This window comes from Falco rusticolus, chromosome 11, assembly GCF_015220075.1.
Source record: "Falco rusticolus isolate bFalRus1 chromosome 11, bFalRus1.pri, whole genome shotgun sequence".
Classification (NCBI taxonomy): Eukaryota; Metazoa; Chordata; class Aves; order Falconiformes; family Falconidae; genus Falco; species Falco rusticolus.
The window spans coordinates 28,914,905-28,935,986 of record NC_051197.1 but is presented as its reverse complement, the minus strand read 5'-3'; the positions used below and the strand labels follow the sequence as shown (position 1 = coordinate 28,935,986).

At 45.8% G+C, this 21,082-nt stretch overlaps 1 protein-coding gene across 1 annotated transcript; it reads left to right on the top strand.

Annotated features, from left to right (window-relative positions):
• The first annotated feature begins 1,730 nt into the window (after nt 1-1,730).
• On the top strand, nt 1,731-19,573 carry TDRD5 (tudor domain containing 5). The gene is made up of 12 exons (XM_037404430.1): nt 1,731-1,738; nt 2,430-2,668; nt 3,675-4,076; nt 4,889-5,007; nt 7,756-7,976; nt 8,887-9,093; nt 10,689-10,755; nt 11,673-11,873; nt 13,068-13,229; nt 15,136-15,282; nt 17,722-17,938; nt 18,757-19,573. The coding sequence occupies exons 1-12, from the start codon at nt 1,731-1,733 to the stop codon at nt 18,954-18,956; spliced, it is 2,190 nt and encodes a 729-aa protein (XP_037260327.1). The 3' UTR covers nt 18,957-19,573.
• Nucleotides 19,574-21,082: the final 1,509 nt, after the last annotated feature.

The window sequence follows — 21,082 nt, the reverse complement described above, 5'->3', positions numbered from 1 at the left end:
AACACGAGGGTGAAAAACTTTTACTGGGGAGACCAGTGGCTTACTCAGGAGTGTTTGGAGGGGGTGTTGCAGAGAATGACTGGGTGCATAGCATCTCACACTGGTCTGCTCTCTAGACACCCTCTGGCTGGCACAGCAGAGGGACATTGGCAGCAAACCCGCTCTCTAGGGTTACTTCACATTTTATCAGGGAGGGAGATTAGCTAGTCTCAGTTCAGCCATGAACTTTCCTGAATGGGTGCAAAGTGTGGAGGCCATTGCAGGGTTAGAGCTCTTGCATCTAAATTGTCAGTGTTTGTGTCTGAATGCCTCCCTAGTTTTCTGCAGCAGGAGCATGGCAGAGCAAACATAGGAGCTTTTCCTTCTCATGCCATTCAGCCTGTGGTGACATTTGCAGAAACATCTGCAAAAAGACACTTTTTAAGTCTTTTAAAGTAACTGACTATACTAAGGAAACCAGCACCTGGCTAGAAATCGAACTACAGCAATACAAGGCTGGAACATAAACCAGTGACTTCCCTGTCAATGGGACAGTGCTGAGCTCAGGGATGCCTGGTCTCTGGTGTGGAGGAGCGACTGAGGGAGCCAGGAAGCTCCCTGGGGAGGTGCTGCTCTTGTTTTTTCATGGATTCCTGTTTTATTGGAGACTTGTGGCCTGCCCGCAGTCAGGATATTGCAGGCAGGGAGGGCAGGAGCACCAGCTCCCTGCTTTCTCTGCTCTGTCATGCTGAGTGCCTTGTCAGCAGGTCACTGCAGAAGGGAGGGATGGAGAGGCTAATGGCAGAGAAAAGCTGGGTGAAGATGAGGTGTATTTAACAGTCATACAGTGTTTGTATTTGCGTTGGAAGTGCTCCAGAACCCTTTTTCGCTTTGTGTTTATCACTTGGTCAAGGTGAAGCAGGGGAAGCTGGTCTCCAGCTGCCAAAGGGCCTGTGGCATTGTAAGCAGCAGCTCGGATCTGGTTTTGGCCGGGCAGCACGGATGCTGGTGGATTTCTTGTCAAAAGCACCATGGCATATTTAACACCCACAAACCTGCAGCTCTCTTAGTTTGTCTGACAATTAATTTGACCAGCAGATCCCAACTCCTCTGTCCCCAGGGGATGTTTTTGGCCACTACCTCAGGACAAGAGCAATACTTTGAAAGCACGTGCTGATGGTTTGCAATCTTTACCATCCCAAAATCCACCGCCTTGCCCCCCTTGTCACACTGAAACGTGTGGAAATCACCCACACGGCTGAGCAGGTTTCTCCAGTGTCTGTGAACCCTTAGGAAATGGCCATCACAACCCAGTTTACCACATGCTTTGGCCTTGGGAAAGTCACTCGGTGTCTCCACTGTGGATTTTCCTCTCAGATGGAACTCAAAAACACAAGACTATTCTTAATAACGTTGGCATTTGGGTTCAAACATTGCTACCTCAAATCGGTCCTTTCTTTTTTTTGTCCCACGGCTCTTCCACGACGCTCTAACTTTGGCTGCTGGAAGGGAAAACACCCCTGACACTCTTACTGAGGAGAAGGCAGAGGCGGCAGCCCCGGGGCCCCCTCAGCGGCCCAGCCCGGCCCGCCCCGGCGGAGGGCGCTGGGAGACCCGCGGCCGCCGCCGCCACAGTGGCCCCGCGGCCGCGGCGGGAGGGGAGGGGGGAGGGGGGGTGGAGCGGCCCCGCCCTCGCGCTCGGGAAAGGCGGGAAAGGCGGCGCGCAGGCGCGGTGGGGCTGCCGGGGCGGGATGGCGGGGTGCGTGAGGGCGGCGGCCCGCCGGGGTCCCGGGCTGGGGGTGAGGGGTACGGGAGTCTCCTCAGGGGGTGGTGACCCTGCTGAGGCAGAGGTCTGGGTTTCTAGGGACGCAGGGATCCCTGTGAGGAGCAGTGAGCCTGGGGGGGACCCTCAGACAGCAGGGATCTCCGTGGGGCGGCAGGGTGTGTGGAGAGCCCTCCCTGGGGCAGGGGTCTGGAGGCGCGCTGGGCTTTGGGGGTGCGGTGCTTGGAAGGGCTGTCACCTCACGGGGACAGGCAGCAAATGCAGGCTGAGTCGGCTGGGGACCAGGGGTGCTGGGGGGTGGCAGCTCGAGGGGTGCAGGCAAGGAAATACAGGGGCTGGTAGGCAGTAGCTGTGGTGAGTGTGGCTTGCAGCCCTCTCCCCCCAAGAGCTTTCAGCAGCTAAGTGGTAAAAAGGCTTTTGCCTGTATTTGAGTAGCTGTGGTACTGAAATTTGGAAGTGAATGGACTCACGATTTGTTTTTAAAAAAGAGGACTGAAGCCCCAGCCTGCTGATACTGCAGCAGGAGTATCTGACAAGCAGTGGTTGGACCCTTGTGCAGCCCTCAGCTGCAGAAACATCTGATAAAGGTTAAGTCAAAATTAATGATGAGCTGAAATTTTTAAAAGATTTTTAAATTGTCTTTTGCTTGCTTTTGTCTCCCCTGTAGTGCGGACACTTCGAAGCAGGTGCAGCTTATGGAGTTGCTGAAGAAGGAGGTGAGATCACTGCTAGTGGCTGCCAAAGAGGGCTTAACCCCGAGGCAGCTGGAGCAGGAGTACATAGCCATGATTGGCAGACCTCTCCCTCTACGTGACCTGGGCTTCCAATCCACCTTGGAGCTGGTGTCAAATATGCCTGAAGTTGTCAGAGTCTGTCCTTATGAGAAAGGCACTTTTATCCTCAAAGGTGAGGTTTTGTTTCCTTATAGATGGAGGAGTTGTTTGCAACCACATACTGGTATGAAGTGATGCCCCAAAACAGGATGTGCAGGATGAATTCCCAGAGCAGTTGGTCACATATCTCGTTATTCTTTTTCTCCTTATAGCTCTGTTTAATTTCTTGTCTTTGATGTTTCTTCTTGTATTTTGATCTGCCTTTTAATGCTTTTCTGCTCTTTTGTCCTGAAGAAGCACACAGGCTTCTAGTTATTTTTTGATGTTTTGCATTCTGCACTTAGTTCAGAAACTACAGTAACGTTTCTTACGTGTACACTAGAAATGGTAAGCATCACCTTTCCTGTAAACAGACTGCTGCAGGAGCCAAAAACAGGGAAGGGGCGCCTCAGGAAAGGCTGTAAATGTTTCCATACCTGACCCCATGGGAGGTTCAGTCTGTATCAAAAAACCTAACGCTTTCCTTTTCTTTGGGGAGGAGCTGTGGAAACAAATGACAGGTGCGAAGAGTTGATTAGGAGGGGTGAAATTGAGTGCTACAGTAGGACAAGAAAAAGTTGTTTAAAAGTGAGGAAAAGACCTGGGCTGCTCTCCAGAGAGACCTTGCCTGGGCAGGTGGGTGCCCTATAGTGAGTGTTTACTGTGATTCCAGCTGAGGGGAGCAATGTGCCGTTTATTGTTTTACCAACAAAATGTGCAGCAGCTGGGTTTCCTCTTGTTGTCCTGTATCCAAGAATTTGACCTACCTTCCTACTTGGATCTGGATTTATAGGTATGAGGGTGGAAATTGATTGTTGGCTGTTAAAAATGGTTCAGGCCAGTTTGCAAAAGGAGAGGAAAACTTGTTGCCCTGCTGGAAATCAGCCACGATTTAATGTGATTGCTTTTGAAGGAGACACCTGCTTCTGAAAAGGGATGAGGGAGGGAAGCAGAAAGAAAGGGAAGGAGACTTGCCTGTGTAGAGCTTTTAATGATTCGTTGTTTCAGTAGTCTAACAGCTTTATTTCTTTTTGTTCTAGCCATTGCAGATGAGACCACCAAAGCGATTGCCAGACTGGTTGCCAGACAGAGGAAAAGTGCTAGGGCACGGAAGAGTGTTGCTGCGAGGGCACATGCTGCTTCTCCCTGTAATAAACCACAGAGTTTCCCTCGGAGGGGCAGAGCTCCTGTCCTGCCAGCAAGAGTGAAGGCTGAGCTGCAGGATCTGCTGAGTTCCTCACCGCTTTTGCTCTTGGACTTTGATAAGGCCTTCTTCAGACGCTTTGGCCGGGCATTCCAGTACACAAAATATGGATTTTTATCCATGTTTGATGTCCTCAGAAGTGTGTCTGATATCATTGTGGTTGAACAGACAAGAGCAGGTTCCTTGCTGACCCTGAAGAAGTACCTGGCAAGTGAGAAAGAGAAAGAGGTACCACAAGGTGAGGCGTGTGTTATTTAACTGTGTTCCTGAGTGTGTTGTTAAGCATGTAGCTCTCGCAAGCACGATGGCCAAGCAGCTGTGTTTCAAGTGAATGTCACTGTGCTTCCAGCTGCTGTAGTAGCCCCAGTTCCCCTAGGTTTTGACACAGAAGGGTGGTGGGGTGCTGCGGAAGCAGCTGTCACAAGGCAGTTGTGTTGGTAACAGAGAGCTTAACTGGAAGTTTTCTGCAGGTTGCCGCCATTTTTTGGTGTGAGGTGAAAGAAGGGACGTTTAGCTTGTTCAGAGTATGGACTTCTTGAATGTGTGTGTGTGTGACTGGAATTTCTAGTAATTCTAGAAAAATGTCTGTTCTGCAGGCTGGTAAAGCCTTTCCAATGCACTTTTTGAGACTGAAGGTTTAGTCCTCGTCTGAACAGCACAGCTACGATGTTCCACAAAACAAAACAGAAGAGGCTGTGGACATCCTCAGTGCTCCCTTAACGGGAGCTATGAGAGAAAGCAGAAAATCACATACAGTTCCTGCCAAATTCCTGACTTTCCTGGGAGTTCATTTTAGCATCATTCTAGCAATTAACCCTTAGCATGCTTACAAGAGCAAGTGTGTTTTGGTTTGGTTTCTTTTACTAATACAGTGAAGGAAGCCTCTCAAGTGAAGCTGTGTGCCTGTGGTGACTCTGAATGCTCCAAGAGATGAGGAAAACAGCACCAGTGCTTTCAGACTTTCATTTTCAGATGTCTTCTCTTTGTACTTAATATGTAACACTGCATTAGTCCAACAAAGAATTAACAGCCAGATTAATGTCTTTGCAGCAGTACCTGCAGTTGAGAAGCCCCCCAGCCAGGGGACAGAGAACTTCTGCCTGACAGCAGAAGAGAAGTCTGAGCCAGTGGAAACACAAGCGGTAGATTTGGGTGATGGCCTCAAACAAGTAAGCGGCTGGACAAGCAATCTGTAGCTTTTTCATGTCTTAATCCAGGGGTTAATAATTTTTTTTCTTTTTTACTGCTTTTATTTGTGGTGTTGATGAACTGCTGCTTCCAAAAATTTTTGTAGCTGTTTTCAGATGAGTCTGGAGGTGACAGACTCATACTGACCTGGTATGTAGCTTTATATGCCATCCAAACTAGGTCTTTTTCTGGTTTCTTGCTGGTCTTGAGAACTATGTTGCACATCATCTGAGGTCAGTTAGGTATAAGCTTGCTCCCTGATAAGAGTGGTGATACATTTTGGTGTGCTTTCTTGAAACTGGACTTAAATAACTTAATCTGAGGCCAGCTGTGTGGAAATTTCCCCTGCTGCAGTAGTCAGGGCTTGAGTGTCTAGCAGAGCTGGGCAGTGGTTCTCAGAAACCTTAATTCCTGCAGTCTCAGCTCTGCTATTTGGTTGGACTTTGAAAATTTTGATTTTGTTTGTTTAGCACTGTATTTTTAGAAAGGGATGGAGAAGAACAGTACAGAGGCTCTGAACTGCCAAACTGGATTGGGAGAATTTTTTGTCCCCCCTCCTTTTTTTTTTTTTCTTTTGAGCATCTTTAGGCCTTCTTGGGAAAATCCTCCTACTGAGAGTTATTCCCTCTGCCAAGCTTGTCTTGTGGCTGTATGCAACTGCACAGTTGGAGCACATAGGTAGGGAAAGGGTCCTAGGAATTCTTCCTGACTTTGGTGTTTTGTGTACTAATGAACTTGGAAGCCTGGGCTTTGCATGGCACTTCATAAAACATACCCTTTAGAGATTTTGGGCAGGCTGTTCTGATCCTTGAAAGAAAAAATTTGGTTTTGGTGTGATGAAGTCCACAGGGAATTCCCCTAGATTAAACTTGTGGGAAGGATGAGAAAGGGGGAATATGGTCCAGGTAGCCCCAGATACTTGTTCTTGCTTATTACAGAGGAAGCCTGTTTAAAGGTCCTTGCAGGGTAAGTCTTGGAGGGTGTTTGTACAACTAGTGTTTGTCATGAAACACCAAGTTTGCCATTTTATTTAAAAAATGCTCTAAAGAGGAGGAAGGCAGGTTGGAATGTGTTAGTTTGGGTATACGGTGAACACTTTTTCATAAGGATGCCGCAAGGTGGAGGGGAAAGATGCAAACTGATAGTTACTCTGCTGCAAGGTATCCAAGTATCCGGTTACAAGAGACTAATAGTGGAATTGTTATGAGGGAAAAGGGCTGAGTCAATCTGCTCAGCCCTGAGAAGGCTGAAGTATATAGAGCTGCTGCTCTCAGCAGCTTTTTCTCATTGCCCTGAGCAGAGGAAAGGATGTCATCCACACCATCTGACGGCTGCCAGTTCAGCTTAGGGCGAGGAGTTAGCCAGTCTTGTAAGCCATACCTCTTGTAAGCCTAGTTTTGTAGTGTGTTCTCTTGGTTTATCCTTTTGTTGCTGCTTTTGTGAACACGTTTTTAAGTAGATGTCTTCTATGTCTTTCAAAGAAATGTCAGTTGTCACCACCAGTGTTTGAGCTATATGATACAGATCATTTGTGCCCTTAACAGTCTGATACGAAGAGCATTCTCAGGGCAAAACTGGCCCTTAGAAATGCTGCTATTCACAGGCAATTCTTAGAGGAAATCCATGAAACACAAGGGGGTTTTAGAGGTGATGCTGCTGCTCAGGCAAGAACTCCCTCGGTTGCTTTTTAACTCAAAAATATTAACTCCACTGTTTAACTCAATATTTTAGTCAAAATTTTTAACTCGGGAAAAAAAAATCCAAGGGCATTAGCCCTTGCTCAGTCTGTGGAAGGAGAGACTCTTATGTGCTGGTTTTAAACACAGTTAAAAGAGCCAGTATTGCAAAACCCCATTGTTTGTGGTTGAATTTAGCCATATAAACAACAGGGGTGTGCTGGCAGACAAACTTCCCATACATTGCCTGGTGTCTAATACAGTGATAACTTGTAGCATATTCATGATGAGTAAAACTGAAACAGTTTTGAGTTCTGATCATTGAAGGAGTGCTGGGGTTTGGCACAAAAGAAAGCTCTTGAGGCAGTGAAGGTAGCTGATGTCTGATTAAGGTTCCCATCCACACTAGTTCAAGAGAAATAATGGTTTTAGTAGTTAAAGAATAATGCAAAATTATTCTTTTGTATAATTTGTCTAGAGTGAGAAAATACACAATTTGTAGGTTTTGTTTGTGTTTATCCTTGGGGAAATAGCTCTAGTGTGAAAGTGAGATGTATTTGTGCCTTCTGTCACTTTTGAAACATTTTCAGATTAAGAGTTTTGTTGGTTCAGTCATGTACCCTTTCATGGTCGTGGAATATAGAAATAGCATCTTTTGGGTAAAATCCAACAAACAGGTGGGTTGTGTTTGGTTTGGGTTTTTATGGTGCGGGTTTTTGTTTTGTTTTAGCCATAGCCATTCAATACGTTTGTCTAAATGTGTGACAAGACTTCAATTCCTCTCCTTTATTCCTTGCAAGAATACGAGCAAGGTATTTTTGTTGTACCCCTCTTCACACTGGAGGGAAGGAAGAGAGAGCATGAAAATGAAGGCTGCTATCACAGGGAAAGTTTTAATCCAAGTTTGCCAGTTTGTTGGGATTCTCTGATAATCAGTAATTCACAGGTCCCCAGGAGAGCAGAACGTTTTTTTACCTTAATGGAAAGGCCAGTTATGTGTATTCAGTGCATGACAAGACATGTGAGTGCCACCTTCCTCTTATCCCTTTGTAGCTTCAAGATTTGGAGCAGTCCCTGCTAGACAAGTTGATAATGACTCCAGAAATCCCTCCAGATGCTGTTCAGGACAAAAGCCTTTGCAGTTTACCACCACTGGAGAGAAGGTGCCTGGTGGGAGTCTCTGTGGAATTCATCATCTCTCCTAGCCAATTCTACATCCACATCTGCAGCAGGGAAACATCTGATAAACTGCAGGATATGATGTTTGAGATGAGGTGCGGACGTGCTGTGCTGATTCACTATTACTATGCACTGTGTGTGTGTTTGTGCCGAGGGAGCAGGGCACCCAGCTGTTAGTGATGGGCACTGCTGGCTTGATTACTTGAAATGGAGATGCCAGTGCTGTACTGAAACACATACTCATAATGCTTACCTGTTCCTTTTAACTAGCAAGCAGTAAGTACGATTAATAGCATTTCATGGTAGTTTGGCTGTGTCCTAGACAGTCCTAAACTTTAACAGCCTGGAAAGGTTATGGAGAGGAACTTATTAGCGTTCCTTTGCACCTCTCTATTGTCTGTGCTATTGTTGCTAATGTGCTCAGTTAAGGCTTTTACTTCCATCTCCAGTGCTTTCCAAAAAGCACAGGTACTAGGCCTTTGTCATACCTATATTTGAAAGCAAAACCCCATCAGTGTCTGTGTCAGTTACATTATGCATTTGGGATACTATTCCACCACAACAGTGCTGCAGTTGCTGTTAATTGTGTGCCAGAGTAATTGCTTGATGTCTGTGGGGCACATGTAAGTGATTGCAGCCTCTGTATACAGATCCTCTGTGAGTCAGTACTCCAGAACCTGGTTTAAAGAAGTACCGACATGTCAAGGTAATGTTAAAAATTAATGACTAGAAAGACTGTCTTTAGTCTCTGATTAATCCCCGTTAATCATCTTTTTGTGTGACCCCAAGAATATAATTCAAACTTTAAAAGTTTGGGTTGGCATTTTTTATGGTCATTTCAGTTTAAGTGTCGCAGAACAGAGATGTAAAGAATCTATTAAAACAATTCCTGAGTAACAATACCATGGGAACTTTGAGAAATCAGGAACTATACGAAGCCCTGTTTATTTTGTGTTCATCTCCTGCATCCTACCAAGCACAGTTTCTCTTTATGGTCTTTTGCAGACAGTGTTACTCAAATAAACTTGTTTCTGATCGTTATATCATGCCTGAATCTTCAGTACAACCTGGACAGCTTTGCTGCGTAACTGACTCAGAATGGTGGTACCGTGTTGTCATCCACTGTGTAGTCAATGATAAAGAAGTAGAGGTGTTCTACCCAGATTATGGAAACCTCAAAATTGTCCAAAAGTCTCGGCTGAGATTCCTCAAGTAAGTAAATTACACATAGGTGACAATTGCAGAATGGGTGAGGGTGGAAGAGACCTCTGGAGGTCATCCTGTCCAACCTCCCTCCCAGAGCAGACTGCCCAGGACCATGTCGAGACAGGTTTTGAATGTCTCCAAGGGTGGAGACTCTGCAGCCTCTCTGGCCAACCTGTCCCACTGCTTGGTCACCCTCATGGTAAAAACTCTGCTTTCCAGCTGGTCAGCCCCTAGCATATCATGGTGCATGGTGGTGTTCCTCCCCAAGTGCGAGTCTTTGTTGAACTTCATGAGGCTCCTGTCTGCCCATTTCTCTGTCCTGTTGAGGTCCCTCTGAATGGTGGTGTGACCCTCTGGTGTATCGGTCACTCCTCCCAGTTTTGTATCATCAGCAGTGTTGCTGAGGGTAGACTTTTCCTCCATCATCCAGATTGTTAATGAAGATGTTGAACAATATTGGATGCAGCATTGACTGGGTGGGGTACACCACTAGTTTGTGGCCTCCAACTAGACTGATCACGACCACTGATCACTCTCTGGGCCTGGCCCTTCAATCAGTTCTCTATCTACCTCCCTGTTTATTCATCCAGCCCATACTTCATTAGCTTCTCTGTGAGTATCTTGCAGGACACGGTGCCAAAAGCCTGACAGAAGTCAGGGTAAACAATAGCCACTGCTCTCCCCTCACCTACCAAGCCAGTTGTGTCATTGTAGAAGGTAGTCAGGCTGGTTAAGCATGACTTCACCTTGGTGAATCCGTGCTGGCTACTCCCAGTCACCTTCTTGTCCTTCGTGGGCCTGGAAACGGTTCCCAGGATTAATTCTCCTTCCCAGCGATCAAGATGAGGCTGGCTGGCCTGTCTTTCTTCAGAAAGATATCTCGGCATGTAGTTTCCCAGAAAGGATCTTGGGTTTTATTTCGTAATGGTGCCTTGCAGGCATTTCCTTGCTTACATGCTAATGCTTGAGGTGACATTTAAGACCTGCTTTGCTGATCGCTCTGGGCCCTTTGCTCATCAGCCTTGTCTATCATTCCCTCACAGGGACTCTGGTCTAAATCCTTTCTTATTGCTGCCGTCGCTCCTCAGTGTTTCCTCTTTCTGCTACTTTGGGGCAAGCTCCATGACCCTTCCAGGGTTCTGTGAATGGATGTAGGCATCCTGAATAAACATTAGTCCAGGTGGGATGTGTTTGCAGTGTCAAAGGTAGCTGTTCTCTGCAATTCAGTACCTTTTCCATATTTGCTTCTTCCCCCTCATTTGCCTCTTTTTATACCTGGCCATTTGCATTCTTTGGTTCAAAAGTCATTGTACTCTGTCCATAACTTTGTAATCATGAGGGGTTTTGATGGGAAGGTGCTTGGGCAAAGGAAGGCTTAAGTTGTTGCTGCTGGTTTTGCTGTGCCCAATCTCTGGCTATGGAGTGTTTTCAAAAGCTGCTGTTGGGTTTCAGTAGTAAGTACAAAATCCAATATCTGTGCCTGTATTCTAAGCTGATTTTAAAACCCAGAAGAGGAGGAAGTTCTGCTCTTCTGCCTGGTTTTGCCTTTTTTAATTTTCTTTTTCTTTCTTTAATGGTGATGGCTTTGTTTTGTATTGTAGGTGGTGCTACCTGAAGTTCCCTGCTCAGGCAATCCCATGTTCCTTGGCATGGGTAAAGCCCGTGGAGGTATGTGTTCACATGCAGTTTCATTTATTGACATATATATGAGAGCTATAAAGTAGAGGTTGGTTTTTTCTCCTGATAAAGAGCAAACATTTGGATTAATTCAGGTTCTATTGATGTTTACAGCAGAATTGCTGCTGTTAATGTTCAGCAGAGGATGACTGCTTAAGACTCTTATCTCTGCAAATGATTTCCCTTCTACTGTTTTCCTTGTGATCGGAGTATTCTTGCTTGTATTGCTGCACAAACTTGTTTCTTCCCCTGCCAGTAGTTTTCCAGAGTCCTTCTGAAGCCTTGGTAGCTCCAGCTCTCTGATCTAAAAAAATTCTTCAGTGACAGAGCTTTAAGTGAGATGGTTTGATGCAACAGTGTAGACAAAGAATTATAGAAGTCGTAAGAAAGTTCCTCTGTGCTGGGAAACCTCTTGGTCAAGAAGCCTGAGAAATACAGTCTCTGAAGTAAGGCATGTGAGCAGAGTTGCTGCTTCTGTGTTTTAAAGATATTATTTTAAAAGTTATTTCCGCAGTTTTTTGAGGCTTAAAGAATCAGTTTTCATTGCAATGAGGCTTAGCAGCTCCTTAAAAACTTCTGACACTTTTAACATTTATAATCATATGATTCCAGGAATTAAAAACAAAACCCAAATAACTGTATTTTAGGCAATTGTGATAAAATCACTGGTGAATGCCATCGAACCATGTTTGGAAAAAGGTATTTAGGGTGAAAGGGGGGCTTTTTGGGCTTTGGGTAGCTAGATTTCATTCTGTGCTGCGAAGCCTGTCTGCCTAACTGCTGTATTTGTCTCCCTAGCCTAATAGACATAGCTTAATTGCCTTTCTGACAAATGCCCACAAGGGAAAGTCGCAGGCGGTGGATGTTGTTCTGTTCATAGGAACTTTACCTTCCTGTTTCTTCTCCAGGGTACATGGTCCAGTGCAGCAACTCTGCTATTCAAGGAGCTGTGTAGCTCCAAGCTTCTTGTGGGCATCGTGGATGAGTATGTGAATGGCATTTTGTATCTCTTCCTGTGTGACACGTCCACCGAAGAGGATGTCTACTTCCACTGTGTCTTGCAGGATGGGGGATGCGCTCGTGTCTGCAGAGAGAACCTCCCTTCGCAGGTGAGGAGGAAGGAGTGTGCTGCTGAAAGGGAGGGCAGGGAAAGGATCGATTGGGCACGTGTAATAGGAAGATCTTTAGCTTGAAGCAAGTAGTTTTGTGAAAAGCAATACTAGTATTCCCTGCTTTCCTGTAACTTACTGTTTTGTGACTGCATCCCACAGTGTCTGACTCTATGGTGAGAGCTGGCTTTTTTGTAAGGTGGAATCTGACGATGCAGCAGAGATGTTCTGGTTCAGTAGAATGAATTATTTTCATCCTTAGCTTGCTAGTATTACAGATTCATCGGGAGCTGACACACAGCTTGTATAAATAACATGAAAAAGTAAAATAGCTATGGATGTTCTGAGCATAAGGCCAAACTGAGCTGGAATTGAGAGGCTGTTAAGAGATGTGTCAGTTACTTCACTACCCATTGTTAATTCAGCCAGTTTTGTTAGTCATAAGTTGAGGCCCCAGATTCATCCAAACAATTAATGAGAGCAAGTTGATTAGGTTTTATTGTCTGCCCCTGCCGCTATGTAGCACTACTTTAAGTCAGTTGAGTGAGGAACAGGATAGTTGAATAAATTATTTTGGCCTTGTCTACCCTAGGCATTGAGGATTGGTTTTGCCGTTAACAAACTGAATTATGGAAATGGTCTTGGTTTAAAAAGTCTCTTACTTTGCCAGTGAAAAGTACAACGTAACCATGATAGATTGCACATTGTGCCTTGGACAGACATTCAAGTTGTAAGCCAGCGCAGAGAGCATTTACGATTTAGGCCCATCTGTGTTGTTATCTGAATGTCTCGGCTCAGTTTCAGTAAGAACCACGTGGATACGAAAACCCTTAGAAAGGTACTGCCATGATATTGTATCTCAGCAGAAAGTCAGGCTTTACAGCCTGGAGCTTGTATCTTGTTTTATTCAATAGATGCAGAATGCATGTTTTGGCAGGATTAGACCCTAGGATTGTATTTTTGGGTGTGTCCAATTTTGGGAGGAGGGAGGGTATTGCTGAGTTACTTATTGCTGGAGGGAGAGGAGTTGGTTTTTATGGTTAAGACAATTCCCGCCAGCATTTGCACCTAACTTGTGGGTGGTGTGCTTCCTCATAAACCTTATTAGGAATTTCCTGAATCCTTTTTATTCTTTGTGGTAGTTACAACATGGTTTTCTTGACTATACTGGGTGGTTTTTTTGTTTGTTCCTAGGAATTCGAGGAACTGAATCCTTCAGCCTTGTACGTTCAGCCCAGTGGAAAGCAGGAGAATGCTGAACCGGTGGACCCAGACATTTGCTTGCAGCAGGAATCTCTAGCTGCAGATAGTGAAATAGCAACCTCAGCGCTGGGTGAGGATGAACTGTGTGACCAGGTGGGAGTTCAGCTGTGGTGTAGCTATCATTCAGTGAAATTGGCTCCAGGGGTCAGTAGACATGTAATGGTTTAGTCCCGTGCAGGTTTTTTGTGGAGTTGGTTGGGTATTTTGAAGACTTGTTTTTCACTTCTTTAAAAAGCAAGAGGAACCACGATATAAAAGTGTGCACCATAAAAGCATCTCTAGCTGCTTGTCCTCTGATCCCTTTGCAGGCTTCAGGGAGTCTGTGCTCAGTGATTTCTGTAACCTCCCTCATGCACCATAATTTTTCAGCTGGAGAGAGAATGGACTCTGAGAACTTAGACCAGTTCCAGATCCTCTAGATCAGTTTGATGTAGCACTTTCATGTTTTGCACCCCCAGGAGCCAAGAAGTGGTTTGTTTTCCCTCTCACATCTCGGGTTTGGCAAAGGATGTGTAATAACTCAGGGTATCATTTCAATGTGGGAAAAGACCAGAAGAACTAGTGGTATATTATTTCCATTAAAGGTCTTTCAGGTAAGTTTAGAATAAGCAAGCGATTTGCAATCCTGGTTGTTGCAGGGGGTTAGGCTACCGTATACAACTACGGCTTGTTACCTTAAAACCCAGGTCTTAAGGGCAAACTACTGTGGTACTGTTAGAAACGCCAGGAACACTTGTCTACTCTCTCGCTCTACTTTTCTGTGTTATTTAAATGGTAGTATTTTAATGACACACTTTACTACAGGGGCCAAAGCACCTCTCAAGTAAGTGTCAGCTGTTGAAGTGTTCAGCTGTGGGCCTGCTCTGAGGCTGCTTTTCTGACATTTCTCAAATAAAAGCTAGTGCAATGTTCGTAGCCTGTAAAGCAGTCATTTTACCTAGGTTTTGTTTTAGCCAACTGCAATTCTGTGATAGAGAAGCTCTAAATAAGCTGTATATCTTGGATAGTAATGTCTGTGCACTGTTGATACATCATCTGAACTGAAGGACGCAAACCAGGAGCTTTAGGTATGTGGAAGAAATTAGTGTGACGAAGACTGCAAATCTGAGTTTACTGTGATTTATTTTTTTTAATGGAAAAAATCTGGAGAGTACCCTAACTAGTTAACTGTAGCAAGATCCATTTCTGTAAATGTCAGATGTAGCTGGTGATTGGGAGACTAGAGGAGTGTAAATGCTTCCAGGTTTTCTTACGTCTGATTTCAAGAGTCTTATTAGAATCCTTTTCCAGAAACCACGGTCCTCTAGATCTCATTGTGTAAGACTAAATGTTTCCTTCTCTGCTGTTCTGTTTAGCTGTCAAAAATGTTTCCTTCTCTTCCTGAGTGCATCACTAACATGAACATCGGTGACTGTTATGAAATGGCTCAAAGTGTTTTGAACTGGAATGAAATGTGTCTAATACAACACTTGTTACAGTTAGGTAGCATTTTCTGGCAACTCCTTTTAAGCAGTGGGTAACTCCCTTTGCCTTGTCCAATCTTAGATTTGCCTAGTCAGGATTAACGACTCCCCCCCCCCCCCCCCTTAAGTGCAGAATGGCTGGACACTGTGTTGTATCAGCTCTGCTACATTAAGACACTTATCCATGGTAAAATTTCTTAAAGGCAGCAAGCAATAACCAGAAAATACTGTTTGAATAAAACTGTACTTCCCAAGTGATAAGTTTTACTGTGGAGGAGAGGAGTCAAAATCACAGTTAGTTTCTTGGTCACATTATTTCCTGTCCTTCCATGTTCTTTCTGTCCTTTCTACTTAGCCCAGACTTCTCCGGATAGAAATGTTAAAACTCTGAGCAGAACAGGAAAGCTCCTTGGCATTTCTCTCTCAGTTAATCTCCCAAGTGTTATCATCTGATGGCTCTGTAATTCACTCCAGTGTGTCCTGCTTTCTTCTACCCATGCTAGCTATACTTTTTCCTGGTTTGTCCATCTCCTTAGCAACTACACCTGTCTACTAAGAAGGAAATATGGGATGTGTGGCCACTTTTGGATGAAGCGAGCATGACAAGAACAGCAGACCAAGACCCTGAACTTGGACAGGAGGATACAAACAAAACTTCTACAGAGCTTATGGCAGTGGTTAAGGTAAGGGCATTTCTCTCAGCTATTGCTGTGAAGAGGGGTTGTTCTTGGTTTTAGATTATTTGAATAACCATTTGATTGCTTTGACATGTTTGGTTGGTTTTTTTTAAAAGTGACTGGCAAAGAAAGAACTGGCTGTTAGCATGGACTCAGAGCTATACATTTTGCTCTTTCCTGTTTCTGGTGTTATTGGTGATTCACTAGGCCTTCACTGACACATCAAGGTGGTGTGGAAACAAGACTGTTTGAGCACTTTATAGATCAAACATGGCCCTTCTTCATTCCTCTATTTCCCCTGCATTCACAGTCCAGAGGGTTACTGGGAGTTATTGTGGGGCTGCTCTGGGCCATGCAGAGTCTTCCTCTTCCCGAGTTAGGAGGGTGTGTTTGGAAGGGCTGCGTTTTAGGCTGTGCTTTGAGGCATTGTGTGGTGCTGGTGTTGTGAGATTGCTTCTTAAGTAGTAGTTGATGATGAGTCTAGCAGGGCCTGCAGCGTGGCATTTTGCAAACACTGTGCTCTGGGTTCAGCAGGGAGCCAGTATCACTCAGGATTTGTTGAGACCCAGAAGGCAGTGCAGAGCTGGAAATGTGAGTATGCCTTTCTAGAGTTACAGTTTCTCTTGCTTATTACAAGAGTTATACAGTTAACTCTTTCTAGAAGGATGAGGGGGAAGTTGGTTCTCAGATAGTCTAGAGCAGCACTGGAAGAATCAGTGTGTCTGAGGGATGTTACCTGAAAGGCGTGGAGAGAAAGTAAGCTGGGAAAAGAGACTTTGAGAGAGTGGGCGAAGAGGAAAGATTCTGGTAGCAAGTGCAGGGCTAAAGTACGATGAGATTAGATGAGATGGAAGCAAGTAGGTAGATAGCTATAGGGTCCTTGTGAGATGACTTAAATGCTCCCCTGCAAGTATTAAACTATGTGAGTTTCAAAGCACCGGAGTTTCCTAGCTGGATCAGAAAAGTCTTGTGTCCCTGGCTGTGATCCCTGTTACAGTCTTTAGAAGAAGTGACAAGAATTTCTATTGAGGAAGACTGTGGGATGAAAAAATAATCCTGCCTACAGCTGTCAGGGCGAGAAAAAAGGCACCAGTCAGCTAGTTATGAGGACAGACAGGAGGATTTCCTTTCTCTGATTCCTGCTCATCTCCTGACCTCAGGGTTTTGTGGCACTTGCAGCATCACTAAATGGTATTCCCTCCTTTTCAGTTTTCACTGCCCATGATTACCTTTTCAGTGGTGGTGTTCTTAATTGTGTAAATCAGAAGGAAGAGTTGATACTGGATATCTGTTCTCATTTGCTTCTTCTGTAAACTGAACAGTCTCCTGTTATAATTCTTTCCATCCCAGCTTTTCCCAGTGCCAGCAGACGTTTTTATGTCCACCCTTGCACGCTGTCTGTTTCTGCTTTGTTCTGGAGTGGCAGTGACACTGCCTGTCTGCCAACAAGGATAGCGTGGGTGGCAAGAGGAGATAATCCTCTTCCAATCTTGTTCTTGTCCTAACATACCTAACACAGTATTTTTTTTAATACTTGTGAGGCAGAGGTTTTCAGTGGAATGGTGGTATCAAGCTGAGTAGCTGGTTAATTAGACTCCAGTGATGCCTGTCAAATTCTGTCTTGGCATCCTGTCAGCACTGACTTCCTGCTGCCCAGCCACGTAGCTGTCCTCGCTGCTTCAGAAGTGCCTCATGGTTCACTTGTGAGGGACAATTTAAACTGCTTAAATCTGCTTGTGTAAAACCAATTGGTTTGTTCTGGGCTAATCCTCTAAACACTCTCACAAATGGGTGAAGCACTTCTGGATGATGATTCACTCCTTCTAAAGATGGATGCCTTTCTTCTGCTGCCTGGACAACAGAAGAAACCTAGAGAGCAAGCACCTAATTTTTTAACAGCTACAGTTGGGCAAGGTGAATTGCTGCTTGTCTGTAGTTTCACAATTTTTCTCCTCCATACTGAGTTAACAAATACAAACATTGGCTTTAGTACAAACATAGCCTGTCTGTGGCTGAGACATGGGTGATCATCCCTGAAACTTAAGTTTCATTTGTATTTTTAAGGAAAAATGCAGAGGGACTTCCTCTGACTCTGTTCCTGCTCCCTTGCAGAAACTCCCTCTGTCCCTCTCATCATTTGTTCAGCGTGGGGCTGCTGAGAGATGAGCCAGCTGTTATTCTTTCCTAAGACATGGTGATTTGTATCTTGTAATAATGTCACTTTTCAGCTTGCTGTGCAGGAAAAGCTGCCCTTTGGCCAAGGTTGTGAATAACTAGTTTTTGGTTGTTTGGGGTTTTTTTCTTATATTGTTTTTTAAATCATCCAGTTGCTGACATTTCAGTTCTTTGTGAACTTTAAGAGATAATAAAGATTAAGGCAGCTAATGAACAGAGGGAGTGTGCACTAATCATACCCTCTCCTGAGTTTTTTGAATACATTTGCAGGCACCTCATGTTCTTGGAGAGTCTTCACTGCCTGCTGTCTTATTCAAGTCAGTGGAAGACTTCTATACGGCCTTTATCTGCGCCAGACAACCAGCAGAAAAGAGCCAAGATGACACAGATCAGATAGAAAGATTTTCCAACAAGGCCCAACTTCGTGAAGCTGTACATCCCTCTGTTCTGCTTATGGCAATGCCATTTATACTGGACAACCGTAACGGTACGAATAGATTTGTCAGTAAAAGTTAACACAGCAGCAGGCTGAGCAGTCTGTTACTGTGCTATGAGTCTTGCAGTCACTGTTGGCTGTCCTAAGACCGGTGCTGCTACTTTGCTAGAACAGATGAAAATGTTGGTGTTTCTTGGGATGGAGATGCAACAATAACAAATAGCTGGATGCAGTACATTGGTTTGACCTTTGTGCAGCAAAATGGGTTTCTAAATGCTTAATGGGAACAAATGAATTGAAGATTATTTCTTTTTGTCTTTTCAAGACTGCTGCTGCTTTCATGCAGAAGTCTTTGTTTCTCTGCTCCATAAGTTAGCCTGTGTTTATTTCATACTGAGAGTCTCTCCATCTCCCAACTGAAAGGGGCAAAAGCATTTTTTTAAATCTCATAAGGTCCCTGCGTGGGTGTCAGTCTTCCATCTTTCCAATGGTGAAAGTATTTACAACACCCATTCGAGAGCTGCTTGATTTACGAAGTAGATCAAGTGACTTGCCAAAGGCAGTGCCAGTTTGTGCCTTGGAACAGAGCTGTCTGCTGTCTGTCTGGAGTGGAGGCCCAGTTCTCCAGGCAGGGGCTACTCAATTCATGTCTGATTTGCCTGCCTCTGGGGAAATGGTGGTGAGCACTGGGAGGAGAGAGAGAGGCTCTTTCTTGGATTATACCATGCCAGGCTCATCAGATAGGTGTGCAGTAGAAAGTCCTCTTGCCATGACCTCGTGAAGCCTAGGCAAAAGGGTTTTTAAACTGGAGCTCTTAGAATTGCCAGTGTAGATACCGTCTTTCTTTTCTGTGTTCCCTCCTTATGCAGATGAAGAGAAAATGAAGAATAAAGACCTTCCCGGGAGTCTTGCAGTTGGCCTGTGTGCTGCCCGTGGGCTGTATGACCAAGGGCCGTCTTGGAAACTGTATGTCCCTCCTACCACACTGTCTGCAGTGGTGGCAGCTGCACGCTTAGCCACTTCCAGTGACTACTTCCAATGGCTCCCCAGCCTGAGAAAGAAGGTGTGAAAAGAGGGGAGAAGATGAAGCAGCTGCCAGGGAAGGTTGCCTCGAGCAGCAAAGGCCTTCTGTATGACCATGCTGTCATTTTCTTTGTTCAGGAACATTTAATCCCTTGAAAAACCTAGTCTGACATCTTCTATAGATGTGCCCAGTACATGGGATGTTACTTTTACTTTCAGGAAAATATTTTGTTTTGTTGTACTGATTTATTGCTCTTTAATGTAATGTTTCAGGAAAACACCTGAGTGTCACATTGTGTTATATATCTTCTAAGTTTAGGAGAGGGAAACTGGCTACCTGTCCCTCCCTCCTTCAGTACTCGGTAAGTTTTGGTATTGGGTGGGGGAGATGGTTTTGGTTTTTAACACAGTGGATGCTCTACACACGCTGCTGTTAGGAGAGAGAGCTGGTTGTATCCCAGCTCAGGCCTCAATCCCTGGAAGCGCTGGTAACTTGCAAAATGAAACCTCCTTCCCCAAGAAGGTGCTCTGATTTGTTGGTGAATTAGGATGCCACATGTATGAAGTGTCAGGAATCCCATGTTACAGGCACTGAATTAAATAAATCTGTAAAGAACCCAGTGAGAGGAAGCTTGAAGCGTGATGCTGGCCTTGTTTATGTAGCTCCTTGCTGTGGCAAGAAATCCTCTTGGGCTTAAGTCTAACGCAGAGAAGAGCTGTGAAAGTACAAGTGTCCTGGTTGTGAGTGCTGGCGTTCTGCTGGCTTGCTGGTGCCTAGACTGTTCCCTCAGATCTTTGGGGGCTTCGAGGGCCGCCCTGTGCCCACCTGCAAACATGCCAGAGGTATGCTTCGCTGCAGGCCACCAAGAAAAGCTCAAGATAGCATTTAACATTAATACTGGACTGAATAAAAGCCCACCATAAGAAGTGTGATTGGACTAGGTCGTTAAAGCTCTCTTCCAACCCAAACCTTTCAGTGATTCTACGACTATTTTAATTTCAGCAGTTAGGAGTGGGTTTGGATGTGAAAGGACTAAAAGAGAGAGAGGGAGGAAGAAAATCTTGGGCTCGTTAGGAAATGACTACACGTTGCAGAGGCACAGAGATACGGAGCTGTGGCTCGAGCAGGGGCTGTAGAACCCGCGGGGAGGCTCAGAGGGTGCCTGACTTCTCTGGTCCCATGTGCAGGCCGGGGGTGGCACCGCACGCGTTTGTCACCTCACGTCGGGGTCAACTGGAACAGAACTGTGGCTGCTCAGAGCTGTCTGGGTGAGGCAGCGCTTCTCCCTGACGCCATCCCCTTTTGGGTTTGGGGAGGTGAGAACTGGGGCTGGGGTGGGGTGTCCCGAGGAGACACCCCCCCCCACGTCCTCCCTGCCTGTCCCCGGCTGCGGTGGGGGCCGATGGGCTGGAGGAGCAGTCACCCTGTCCCTGCTGCTGCCGGGTCACTGCTAGGTGGCAGCCGAGGCCAGCTCTCGCCGGCTTGGCTCCCTTCAGCCTAAAAATCCTCTTTGGGGGAGGGTGGGGGAGGTGAGGAGCTGAAGAAGACCCTGCTGGGTGGGCAGCACCCTCCTGCTCGGCTGGGGCCGCCCCCTGCTCCCTGCCTGGGGCACGACAGATCCCACGGCTGCAGGGAGGTGTAACGGGGGTGGGCGGGCTTTTGGGGATGGGCCCCACCGCTGCTCTTGGTGTGGGCTGTCCCAAGAAACTGGGGACGGGGAGATGCTGGGGGGTCTGGAAGTGGGGGTGTGTGGACACCAGGAGCTTACACGTGTGCAGAAGGGGAGCGGGCAAATTCGTGGGAGGGAGCCAGCAAGGGTGAGCGGTATCAAGGCATCCACTGTGACTTCGGAGCTCCCTAATCTGCCGGTTTCTGAAGGGAGGGAGCATATTCTGGGCTGTCAGCACTGCGCGTCGCCGTTTCTGCACGCTCTCCCTGGGTACCTGCCGGAGGTGGGGCACAGGGCTTTTCTGCCATCCCATGTACCTTTTCTGATGCTTAACTGGTCAGGATAATTTTTTTTTCTTATGAATTTTTGCCATTTGCTCCCCTGCTCTGGGGTGACCTGGGCTGATCTTCCCAGCTGCATGGTGGCATCTCCCTTCCCAGAGCAGCTTGGATCACATTTTTCATGCCCAGCAGGTCCCTGTTTGTAGATTTTTGTTGCTTAA